The sequence below is a fragment of the Cyprinodon variegatus genome, unplaced genomic scaffold (genome assembly GCF_000732505.1).
Source record: "Cyprinodon variegatus isolate N-32 unplaced genomic scaffold, C_variegatus-1.0 Scaffold153, whole genome shotgun sequence".
NCBI lineage: Eukaryota > Metazoa > Chordata > Actinopteri > Cyprinodontiformes > Cyprinodontidae > Cyprinodon > Cyprinodon variegatus.
Genome location: NW_015150606.1, coordinates 524,856 through 538,446, shown reverse-complemented (window position 1 = coordinate 538,446; position 13,591 = coordinate 524,856). Strand labels below are relative to the sequence as shown.

Genomic DNA, 13,591 nt, shown 5'->3' with positions numbered 1-13,591 from the left:
CACCACAGATTCCAATGCCTGCACCCGATTCTTGTTTTTCAAATAAAAAAATATGTTTCTTTTTTATTGTTTTTAACCCCAGGTGGGGAAAACAGCAAATAAATTCCAAATAATAACACAGCGATATTGATTATCATTATGAATAGATGTAAAGGTCTAACTTGGGTCAAAAATGCGTTTTTTTTTTTTTTTGGTTTGACATGAAAAATATAAATATCAGAGTCAACAAACCAAGCCTTTTGATGAAACAGTAGAATTTAATGTTTTTTATTTCAAAAAGTGACTTAAGTTTCTACCTCTAAAGCGAAAAATTGGCATTTAAGTGTAAGATATAAATTGAAAGTAAGAGTTCCACCTTAAATGTAACGTGTCATGGGGACATGGTGCCCTTTGATAACCTCTATCAACAGATTCTCAGAGTTTATTCAATAACCAAACTCTTTACAATATCTATGTTTGGCTTACCAGAGGAATATTTCAATCTTTTTTTTGACAAACAGGTCCTTTGTTTTAAAGTTCTGTAGGATGACCTTACTTAGATGTTTCTTCCTTGCACAACATTCAGAAATGTCTTCCTTTTTTAACATCAAGGATAACTGAGAAAATACAAAAAAATGGCAAAATAATTACCATAAATCCTCTAATATTGGCCTGTATTCCATTAGCGGCCGGGTCTCTAATAATGGCTGGTCTCGATGTTGGCGGAGTTAAATAATGGCCGGACTCTTATACAGGCCGGGGCTATAATTAGAACCAACAATGTTCCTGGGCAGTCCTCAACAACTTGTGATATTAACATACACGTACCACAGGGGGGCAATGTTTGCTTACGAATCCAAGCCATTAGCATGGAAGTCCCATCCTTACACAGAGATCGTAGTGGCCTTACACTATCGTTCTGATCTGAAAGACACGTGATTACCGGTAGGTCTGGTGGTAACCAGGCAGCGTTAAGATGACAGAACCTTGTTGGCCTTCGTTGTTCTGAATTACCCTTCAAATATATGACACTGGTGGCCTACTTCCACTTAGCCTACGTCAAATAAAATTTCGCTGTGATGGCAGTTTCCATTATTTTATTTTTTTTTAAACTTTCTTTCGCAAGTCAGTTTGGCCAAGATTCCATTCTGTGTCTTTTTCTTTCTTTCGTATTACCGTGCAGAAACATTGCAGCTGCTGGAAGATCTCTGAATAATGTTCTGTATATTTATGGTAGCTGTACTTTTTCAAAAAATAAACCTAGCATTTTATAGGTTCAAAGAGACACAAAATCTATTTTTTTATTCATTCCAATGGTAGTCTGTTTTGATCAAATAGAAATAGAGGCCTGCCTCTAATTCTGGCCTCCTTCCAATAATGGCCTGGACCAAGATGTACCTGAGTGAAATAAAGGTCCCGTCCTGTATTAGAGGATTTACGGTATTTTTTTTTTAAGGTAAAATTTCTATCAAAACCAATGTGGCCCTGTTATTAAAAAGCACATGTCCAATAGATCAGATTCTTCCACCTTCTTTCCGGATTTGTTTGGATTGGAGAGCATGCTGTTTACTAGCATACCCAGTTTTGCTTTAGGGTGGCACTGTTGCCATGCAGCCAGAAGATCTTGGGTATGGCAGTTCTACATGTATAAATGTATGAGTTGTCTCTTGGTATCCTTATTTCCTTTCAGGATCTGAAATTTGCACGTTAGGTTAGTTACTCTCTTTCAGTTGCCTTTTGTAAGAGAGTGTGTTTGTAATTGTTTGCCCTGTGTCTCTAAGTGTTGGACCCAACTAATTTAACTCAAGTTCATAAATGAATGGCCAAACAACCACCTATAGGAGAACTCGTGGTTCTAAATTAATTAAAGCAAGTAGCCCAATCCTAAAATAGCACAGTAGCTCCAAGCTGTCAGACTACCACCACCATGTATGTTGTTTTTGTTTTTTTATTCCACTTTTTCCTTGTCGGTTCAGAGAAGGTTTTCCCAAAAGATCTGTCCAGATGTTTTTTAGCAAAAGTGAGATAGACCTTTGTATTGTTTTTGTCAAGCTTAGGTTTTGGACATTGAAGTCCAACAGATTTCATGTTTTTCTGGTATCGATCTTGTTTTCAATCATGAACACTGATGATAGCTGAGGTCTGGAGTGATTCAGGTGTGGTGTTTTGTGTTTTTTAAGTCAATCAATGCCCTCTTGCATTCGTTTTGGTAGGCGGGCTGTCCTATTAAGGTTTACTGTGTTCTACTTAGAAGTTGTTGCTATATTGTTTGTAAGCTTAGATCCAGGAAGTTTCTTTATGTAATCTTTTATTCTACCTCATTAAAACTACCTACTCAGTATTTACTTATATTTTCTTTGTCTGATGAAAAAAACTGTTTGATCTAAATAAATATGCTTTGTTGGGCTACTCTATAAAGCTTGGAACTCAGCCCTTATCCAGACATATTGAATTGAAAAAGCTTCCTGATGGGAAGCAAATGGTCTTCAAACTTGGAAAACAGAGTCCAGTGGTTTGTTTTTTAAATTTTGTAACATTTTTGGAAGTTTGATCTAAATGTGTGGGACAAAATAAAACTCTAAAATGGTGGAAATGCTTTTTCCAAACTCTGCAAATGTCTGTCCTATGATTTCCTCATTGTCTGTGACACTAAAACACACTGCTGGCTGTGTCGTAGTCCTTGCTGATATGGGAGGTACTGGGCAAAGACTTAAGGTACTCCATGTGTCTCCTGGCGTCCTCTTGGTTGTGTTTGATATAGTAAACAATGTAAGCCGTTACCATGAAGAACCAGCAGAACATTGCTATGAACATGGCCATGTCTGTCGTTTTGTGGTGGAAGTTACAAAAGTTGATCCCCGAGTCCAAGACTTGGATCACTGGCTGTCCCACGTACTCCTCCTGCACTGATGTTTGGCAGCTGACCTCGTTGACCGTCTCTGGATCCAACCTCAGTTCCCTTAAAACTTCCTGGAGGGAGCAATCACAGTGCCATGGGTTGTTGGACAGGCGAATCCGGGCGTGCAACTTGGTAAAGGTCTCTCTTGGGAGACTGCTGAGTCGGTTGTTTGAAAGATCCAAGGTACGCAGGCTCTCCAAAACTCCTTGGAAGGAGCCGACTTCCACGCTCTCAAGTGAGTTGTGGGATAAATCAAGCTCCCTGAGATGCTTGAGGTCTGCGAAGGCCTCCTTATGGACATGCCTGATTCGGTTTGACGACAGCAGGAGAACAACTGTGTCCTTCGGTAAGTTGGCCGGGATGATCTCCAGGTTGCGTGAGGTGCACTGCACCACCTTGCCGTTCCTTTCTGAGCAATGGCAGGCATGCGGGCAAGCCATTACCCCAACAAAAGAAAGTAGCAGTAAAGTTCCAGTAAAGAAAAAAGAACTGCCTGAACGATGTTGTATGATGGACCTTTTGGAAGCCCCCATTAGCTGTTGTGTCAAAGATCCAAAGAATCCTTTCGACTTTCACTCCGACATCCTTTCTCATCGTTTACCGAACCCTAATCCAGCTTAGAAGAGGATACAAACCCAGATGTTTGACTGCTCTCTAAATGAGAAGTAAAATAGCAGCTTGACCAATGACTTCCCCAAAAAGGAGACATGAAAATATTTTGATCATTATAGTCTTAGGATGAGCCATGATTGGAAATTCAAGGTTGGAGGGCGCATCTTCTCCACCCACTGGAAGAAACCTGAAAATGAAAGATATATAAATTGTGATTAATTTTTCTTGTCAAGAGAAATTCCAACCATATTGTCTCTCCTCAGAGGGAGAGTAGGCCAATAAAGTTCAGCATTATCATAATAATGCCATGTCTCCTGTGACATGGCCCTTGGACTCCAATTTCGTCAAGGGAAAGAAATGACATCCCATTAAATAAGGTGGGGGCTCATCAATATGCAGCTGATGAACTTTGAAAACAGTGATTTGTGTTGGAATAAAAAGCTGTGAGTAATCTGAGAGATTAACGAGGACATTTGTGAACCAATGAAGGTCAGAGAGCGAATGAAATCACCACAGAACGCGCTTCATTTGTGAACGCATGGAGTGTGTTGGATGGAAATGATGGATGGAAAACTAAACGATTTTATGACAAGAGTGACAAGAATATAAATGAAGTGGGTGTGCTCTCCTTTCAGCTGATTGAAAAACAAACACTGCTTAAAAAAAGTATTCACACCCCTTTAGCCAGTGACTGTTTTGGTGTAGACAATACTATGGGTGTATGTCATAGTTGAACAGTAGGTAAAAAAGTATAAATCTGTAAGAACACTTCACGGGTTAATTTTTGGGTGAGCTGTGGTGGTTTAGCTGGTGTGTGATCAGGACAAGCGAGGCACACTATGGCAGGGGACCAGCATTTTTACTAAAAATACCAGAGGTGAACAACAGAAGTTAGTTTATTCAGCCAAGATCATTTTTAACACTCCCACATAAGGAAAATTTAAGCCAATTAACAAAACTGTCATGTTTTTGGACTTTGAGAGAAATCCCACACATGCTCAGGGAGAACATGCAAACTCCATGCAGAAAGACCCGGGGCCAGGAATCAAACCCACGACCTTCTTGCTATAAGGCAGCAGTGCTACCCACTGAACCACTAAGCAGCCCTTTTCCTCAAACTCGTGGATTTCAAAACTTGTGGCAATTTAAAGTTATCGGTTATACTCTGATTTAAAACTTTTTAACATAAATGACCCCATGACTACTATTTTTTGAGATATTTAAACATTGTGTCTACTTATGTTTACTTTGTTTGTTTCCTTGATGTCTATATTGTTGTCTGTTCTGTCACACACAAAAAAAAGTTCCAACTGGAAGTTTTGAAGGTCTTTGCTTCCCAGACTGCTAATTAAATCTAAACATCATTTGATGTTTAGAATGGATTATTTATTCTTTTACAGTAACAGTTTCAGGGACAGAGACAGAGGGTCCAAAACGGGGACGTCTGGTAACCGTATTCAAGGTGCTGGGTTGTATTTTTAACGAACGCAGGGCTGTGAAAAGGGCTGGTTTTATGAGCGATGTAGGTATGTACAAATATGTGCAATTTAAAACAACAGGAAAAACTGCAGTAGCCACTCCTAACCACTGCAAGCGGAAAAACACAAATGAAAAGTAACACCAAAATAAAATCTTACATACCAAATTCATCTACAAAAAAAGTTGACTTTGGGGTGAGTTACACTTTATGCATAACTTTATGCAAAATAAAAAAGTTAGGAATCAGTGGTTTCCTCTTGGAATACTTTTTAAAGGAAGTAATTGCACATAAAATGTGACCTTTTCATCTTAAAATGTGGGAACTTTCATTAAAACCTGCTAGAAAATCTGAAGTACTGAAGTCTCTTACTTTTTCGTGTGGGCTGTTTGGACGAGAAAAAAGCCAGCAAGACAAAGTGCGTTTTCATCCTCGCCCAGAATTTATGTAATTATTGGAAGGTTACTAACACTAGCCCAATTAGCTAAATGTTAATGTTGGTAGTGCTAGACTTTGAATGCTCATTCAAACAAGTCTAATTATCATTCTTAAACTTGCAAGGAAAAAAAAATTCATAAATAAAATCCACAGCAAGAAGCTGCTTTCAAAAATCATCTAATTAATAAACATTTTTATGAGTTAATATAAAAGAAAAAACACCATAACCTCAGTGAAATATGGTGGTTAAAGCATAAAATCTAGAGATCCTTCTCTTGTACAGCAACAAGAAAGCTGGTAGAAGTGGAACTGAAGTGGATTGAGCTTAAAACAGAACATTTCTTAAAAAAAAATGTAAAAAATTGAAAACCCATATAGAGTAGCAGGTGTGTAACTATCCAGCCAGTTGTTAATATATAGGCTAAAATTTCAATAAAGTTATTCTAAAACAAAAAAATGCAATTAAAGTGCTTCATTGAAAAAAAGCTATAAATTTTTTTTACTGCAGCTAAATCCTAAAAGGTAATTTGTTAGGTTTAAGCTTTTCAGAAAAAAAGAGCTCAACCTTTAAACACTTCATGTATTTTTCTTTCTTTTTTGTTTAAAATTTTCTTACTCATTCAACACAATAGTACAATACTAAAAAAAAGCATTTTAAATGTATAAAAACTTCAGATTTTTAAATGATTAAAATGAGGCTGACTGGGTTAAATATAGAATAGCAGCATTAAAAAAAAACCTTTATTCAATCAAAAGAGCACTCATATATAAAGTAATCGTGAGCCTACCTGAAAGCTCCCGGTCTCTGTGTGGGTTTTTTGTATCCGGACAGGCTGGCTCCTCTGTCAGCTCTCCACCGGACACCGTCCTCCTGCGGAGCTGTAGCCTCTCTGGGAGGCAGCATCCAGCTGTTTGACCTCCTGTCGGGCAGCAGCTTTGCAGCAGTGGTGCGTCTCTGGGTGGGTGCATAATAGAAGCGCTTGTGTGTGGGTGTGTGTGTGTGTTTGCACTCAGATGGATCTAAACTCTGCCTTTCTATAGCTGTATTTTCATTATGAATGCTTTATTTGTAAGAAAAAAAACATCCTGGTGAGTAAAAAGACCCTTTTAATACATTACTTTCCACTTTTGTCAATTTGACCAATTTTTTTTGGTGAGGTTATACCCATTAAAGAACTGAAACAATTGATCATTAAGGTTAAACCGCTGAATGTGTGTTTTTCATGATATTGTCCACAGTGGCAGGCAGTGCTTCTGGTACCTAGGACTTCAAAAGGGCACCCCTCAACTTGACCCTCTTCTTAACCCCTTGACCTCCGGGTGCTCCGGCTTACCCATAAAAGCTCTTTAAACTCAAAATGTCATTGATAATATAAGCCGGGGAAGGTAAGACAAGGCAAGTTAAGGTAAGGCAAGTCCATTAATATAGCACATTTTGGTAGTCAGAAAGTTAAGAAAGGAAAAAAAAGTAGATTAATTAAAAAAGAAGATATGATAATGGAATAAAGTTGGATGAATAATGTTTAGGTAGCACAGTCAATAGCCACACCAAAATAAATTGCTTTTTTTATTAAAATTTTAAGCAATTTATGGTTTCAGCACTTTTTGTTTTGGAGCATAAGAGCTAAAAGCCGTTTCTCCACTTTCTTATTGGAAGCCTGATCGGTGATCCAGCATTCTGGATCAGCTTTGGCTGTCTGATCCACTTCACAGCTGTCTCTATCAATCCTACTAAAGACAAACAGAATAGGAATAATTTTATCAGGGTCCTGTTGAGTCTTTTAATCCTGCAGATGTTCTCTAAGTGACAGAATGTCTTTATGCGCCACTGGAGGTCCAGGTCCATCACAACACCCTGATTGGTTATTACATGAATTACATTAACATGAGTGCTAACTTTTAAATGGTTTTCTTTTGTTCCAAAACTATTATTTCAATTTTCTTTTGATTTAGCTGAAGAAAATGTAGTTTAATCCATGTATTGATTTTTTTCCTGGAATGAGGAAACGATGAGCTGGAATGTGTTCATAGTCCCCTCCTGACAGTGATTTTCCGAAAGTTTCCTAGGAGACATAAATGCAAAACTGCAAGCAATTCCTACATCAAATATCACTGAAACCAAAGACATGTGTCTGTTATGGACAAAGAACACAGGTGCATTTTATTGATTGATTTTGAATGCACAGAGATACTTTGATGAGATCCTGCGGCCAATTGTTGTGCCATACATCCAAGAACATGTCCTCATGTTGCAGCAGGATAATGCAGAATCACATGTTGCAAGCATCTGTACACAATTCTTGGCATCTGAAAACATCCCATGTCTTTCATGGCTGGCATATCGACCAGACATGAACCCTGTTGTGCATGTTTGGGATGCTCTGGATCAACGTTCCTGCCAAAATCCAACAAATTCGAACAGCCATTGAAGAGGAGTGGACCAACATTCCACAGGCCACAATTGAAAACCTGATCAACTCTATGCGAAAGAGATGTGTTGCACTGTGTGAGGCAATTGGTGATACTGACTAGGCCTCAGACCTTAAATATGAAGGCATAAATATTTTGTTGTTTTTCTATTAACTTACACATTATCATTTGTGATACAGAAAAGCTCATAATAACTTTAAAAATTATATCTTTTATTATGTTTTTCATCCATTAAGGTCACCATTTTTTTCACAGGTGGAATGCCGGGCTGATGACACAATTAGGTCCTACTGGACTGGACCCTAATAAGTAAACACAGCAAGGCTAATATGACAAGAGTTATATTTTTTATCGTGTCAAGTGTTACATAGGTGAGTATTTGTGAAAACAGCCTGCAAAGAGCAACAATACACACCTAAAAACATAAAATAATGTATCACCAAATAATCTAATTCTAGGGTCAAAAGTTAGGCTGTTGCTTTATTGTGAAAGGAGTGACTGAAATGTATCTTTCTGTCTACACCACTGGCTTTGTTCACAGTTTTTTCGATAATTTTAACCTTTAGATTTAATGCTGTTTTGTTGTATGGAAAGCCACTTGAAACATAATACTTGCTACATTTGCACATTTAACTCTGCTGCTTTTCTCTCCCAGCCACCAGGTTTATTTAAAGCACATGGCGGACATAAAGAATAACCGCGCAATGAGCACTTTGTGAGATTGGAAGGTATTATGCATATCAGAGTGGCTGGTTTGCTTTACTCAGCCTGTTAGAGTGAATCTATAGCTGTCCTGTTGTCCTCGCGCTCCCGTCCATGACTGATTGTTCTCCCTGCCTCTGTCACTCTTCATAAACGTTTATTACAGCTGTCCTGCTCTGACGGACAGACTTCGATACCTTGTTACAAAAGACCTTCGAAGGTATACCTGGTGGTGACCACTTGAAAGCAGCCAGCGCCTTGCAAAGCATCGCTATGATTAACAGAGTCATTGATTATATCGACCAAAAAGCTGGTTTACCCTGATTGTGTTCATAATGACACTAAGAGGCATTCTAGTGGCCAAACACCTGCAGCTCTCTTCATGAAACAGGCAAATAGATTAGTTTAACTTGTCAGGCTCCTGGCTAAGCTTCAGCATCATATTCTCCCCCCCAACCATCGCCCAGATCACAAGGATATGGAGCAAAGCCAATCCAGTCTTTTTTTAGCAAATTACCCTCGGGAAAACGAGGTAACACATGAGATTTATTTGCCATATGAGCAACGAATAGTATTATTTGCTTTGGACAGAGAGGCTACTTTCCTTTTATCCTCTGTGCTGACTTTTCTGTAATCACTTTGTGAGAGCAGCTCCCCTACAGTGAATATTGACCTCTTTCAGAGTCTCTTAAAGTACGGCTGCTGCAGAGCTCAACTGACATTGGGGTTTTGCTCACTCTGCTTTGGCCCAAGAGCGAGGACACCAAACATCTCATCGCTTTGACCAACCCCCTTTGCAAAGTGGACATAATGACCTCTGGATGCGCAGCACTACACCAAAGTAAAGCAAGACAATTCAAAGTGCTGGACAGGGTAAAATAAAAGAGAAAATATATATTGTAAATATATGAAATATATTATATAACTATGCATTTTTTTTAAACACTTGATTGGAAAAAAAATACAATTTATATTAATAGTTAATTATATTTATGCTTTTAAGAATAGGTTTTAATTGTGAATATTTGTTTGTGCTGTTATATTTATAAAATAGTTTTTATACTCACCGGCCACTTTATTAGGTACACCTGTCCAACTGCTCGTTAACACTTAATTTTTAAGCACCAATCACATGGCAGCAACTCAGTGCATTTAGGCATGTAGACATGGTCAAGACAATCTCCTGCAGTTCAAACCGAGCATCAGTATGGGGAAGAAAGGTGATTTGAGTGACTTTGAACGTGGCATGATTGTTGGTGCCAGAAGGGCTGGTCTGAGTATTTCAGAAACTGCTGATCTACTGGGATTTTCACGCACAACCATCTCTAGGGTTTACAGAGAATGGTCCGAAAAAGAAAAAACATCCAGTGAGCGGCAGTTCTGTGGGCGGAAATGCCTTGTTGATGACAGAGGTCAGAGGAGAATGGCCAGACTGGTTCGAGCTGATAGAAGGGCAACAGTGACTCAAATAACCACCCGTTACAACCAAGGTGGGCAGAAGAGCATCTCTGAACGCACAGTACGTCGAACTTTGAGGCAGATGGGCTACAGCAGCAGAAGACCACACCGGGTGCCACTCCTTTCAGCTAAGAACAGGAAACTGAGGCTACAATTTGCACAAGCTCATCGAAATTGGACAATAGAAGATTGGAAAAACGTTGCCTGGTCTGATGAGTCTCGATTTCTGCTGCGACATTCGGATGGTAGGGTCAGAATTTGGCGTCTACAACATGAAAGCATGGATCCATCCTGCCTTGTATCAACGGTTCAGGCTGGTGGTGGTGGTGTCATGGTGTGGGGAATATTTTGTTGGCACTCTTTGGGCCCCTTGGTACCAATTGAGCATCGTTGCAATGCCACAGCCTACCTGAGTATTGTTGCTGACCATGTCCATCCCTTTACGACCACAATGTACCCAACTTCTGATGGCTACTTTCAGCAGGATAATGCGCCATGTCATAAAGCTGGAATCATCTCAGACTGGTTTCTTGAACATGACAATAAGTTCACTGTACTCAAATGGCCTCCACAGTCACCAGATCTCAATCCAATAGAGCATCTTTGGGATGTGGTGGAACGGGAGATTCGCATCATGGATGTGCAGCCGACAAATCTGCGGCAACTGTGTGATGCCATCATGTCAATATGGACCAAACTCCCTGAGGAATGCTTCCAGCACCTGGTTGAATCTATGCCACGAAGAATTGAGGCAGTTCTGAAGGCAAAAGGGGGTCCAACCCGTTACCAGCATGGGGTACCTAATAAAGTGGCCGGTGAGTGTATATAAAATATTTTTTGTGCGTTTATTCCTAATTTAATTTGTGAGATAAATTTCTAATTTCTAGTTTTTCAGTGTTTAACCACTGAAAAACACTGAAATATGATGAACCATCTGAGCTCTATTTCAACAGAAAATGACATAAAACCTGTTTGTTACTGATTACTATTCTATAATCCTTATTGAGGAATCTTTGTCTCTTGAGAAACTTGAGTTTCAGATCTCACCTCCCTCCTCTAACAGCTGCTGTAGGTTTTTTTTTTTTTTTCAGTCTCCTTCACACCGTTTGCTCCCCTCTTGACTTTAGTTTGCAGGGAAAATGAGAAACATTGCCCTCGATTTGTGACACATCACTACCAGTGCATCAGCGGGTGATATTACCGAACCTCTTACCTGGTGTTTTAACAAAGAAAAAGTGGGTTTTGTCTTTTCTCAGAGGAGAATTTGTGGGCAAAATTCATTAGGTAACCAAACTGCAGAGAAGACGTCATTTAATTCATTTGAATAAAGTGGGAACAAAAATCTGCTGAATTAATTCTTTTCAGACAAGGTCACTATGCTATACATATCATTGCATTTTAATATAAAGGGAAAGAAAAACATGAATATTAAAAAGGTATTATTATCTCTCTATTTTGCATACAAATACTGTATTAACAGGCTGACTTTACACTCATTATTAATCCATGAATTCAGAACTTCTTATTTAAAAAAACAAACAAAAACAACTATATCCATAACCCTAAAAGTTTACCTCTGTCAACAGAGTTCTTAGGGAATCTACATGTCCTAGCATCATTTTGTTTAAATGCTTCAATTTACGGAGTTTGTCTAAAAGCTTATTACCATTAAGGGCCTTACCGTCTTTTTATTTTAATACCACATCAAGCCCTATGCAATGCAGTGCCCATATCATGGCGCCCCATTCATCACCACTTTGAAACAAAAAAGAAACAGAGTTTTTTTTTAACACAGTTCTGGTTTTGAAAAATCAATTTGTATTTTAAAAAGTTACAAATAAAAACTGAAATCTGTTAAACAAAAGAAACACACTTACCTCAAAAATAATAAGATCTACAAAGTAATTAATCTTTCAACTGTCTTTAAACCCATAATTCATTTGACCTCTGATGAACATGACACATTAAAACTATATAAGAATCCAAAAAAAATAGAAATTGATTTCTCCTCTTGAAAAGGTTAGAGAAATTTGGTGCTTAAGTTAGGCTTACAGGTTACAACACACACACTGTCCAAAGTCCAAGAGTCCCTCTGGGGTACTCTAGCTTTTAAAGGAATTGGACTCACATGTTGTCAGATGTTGCATACTTCCTTAGTGAATCAGTAAAAGATAAATGTTTTATCTCTTAACAACATATGTTTCTTGGCTACACTGATGAGCTCAATAATTTCTTGCCCACCTTCATGAAGGCTCTTTTTGTCATGTTTAGCAGGCCCTTCAGATAACTGATTATCCTGGGTTTCTTATTATAAAGAACCAGCAATCAACTCAAACAAATCACTTTAGCCCTCCCCCCTGAGAATATTAATTTATTAAAAACATTTAGTGGCCTTTTCCTCACTTACATTAGAAGCCATTCAAAATTTCCCCAATTTCCTTTATGGTCCCCTACAATTGCTTTTTAAACATCAATCTTTGTACTAAAATATTCTTTCTGTCATGATTTGTGGACATTAAGATCTAAAGAGAGGGGCCTTCTCAAGGTCAGACCCTGTAATTCAGTGAAAGGGTGGAGTCGGAGTAAAAAACTATGGACACCCACGAGAAAGAGGGGCTCACTCCAGTGGCTGGACGTTGGAGGGGATATTGCTGGGAGTTGCTGGGAAGCGGGCTGCCATTCGGCTGGGGTTTGACTGGGAAGGGCCATTTTAAATGGCTGCTAATGTGTACACCTTTCCCACTGCCCGAAAAACCAGTTTAAATCGCCTCACTTCTGATCCGCATGCTGTGGGAACACCCAACCCGGGTCGACCCGCTAATTTACGTTATACCATTGAGCGCAACGTACGGACATCAACAGACGATGACAAGCTGAATCAATTCGATAAACATGGCGCAACACTGGTAAGAGGAATTGGAACAGATAAAAGATAAAAACAATACAAGTCACGTGCTGCACGCTGGCTTCCTTACATGTTGCTCTCCATTTTTACTTTCCCGATTTCTGTCGCACTGATGATATCATCAATGGATGTTCAGAGGCCACTCAGCTTGCCAGCGAGGGGTTAGATCCAGGCCTTTTTGTCAAAGGGAAGGGAGCCAAATGCCGATTGTTAGTCAGTCGACCCGTGTTTGTAAAACCTGGGTTAACCCAATAATTTAAATGTGAAAAATTCTAATTTTCCGTTTATAAAAGAATCTAAAATACCTTATGTCAGCAGAACAGTTCAAAATGAGTTCATGGTAATCTACCTTAGAAAGCAAGGAACTACTAAAATATATAATACCATAAAATCTTTATTCTTTTTTATTGAAATTTCTACATTGAGTATAGTTAGCATTGCTAACAATGAAAAAAGTTTACATATACATTTGCAATAACGTAATTTAACTGTAATATGAAATTACCTTCCACTGCACTTTAATTTAGATAGCTTCTGTACAAACTTTATTTATTCATTTTATAGTAAAACCCATCTATATATATGCTATTGTACATAACTGTAAAAACCCTTTTTATAGTAATATCCACCTGTATATTATATTCGGTACATATCCAGCTGTAAATTTAGTTCATAACACTAGTCATCTATA

The 13,591-nt window shown here is 38.5% G+C and overlaps 1 protein-coding gene across 1 annotated transcript; it reads right to left on the bottom strand.

The window, feature by feature from the left end:
- Nucleotides 1-2,628: 2,628 nt before the first annotated feature.
- Nucleotides 2,629-3,411, bottom strand: LOC107086462 (leucine-rich repeat-containing protein 3-like). Its single transcript, XM_015377408.1, has one exon. It carries the CDS (start codon nt 3,409-3,411, stop codon nt 2,629-2,631), a length of 783 nt encoding a protein of 260 aa, XP_015232894.1.
- Between the last annotated feature and the right edge of the window lie 10,180 nt (nt 3,412-13,591).

Excerpts from the sequence above, each read along its gene's own strand:
- LOC107086462 (XM_015377408.1), bottom strand. The coding sequence starts at position 3,411 with ATGGGGGCTTCCAAAAGGTCCATCATACAACATCGTTCAGGCAGTTCT.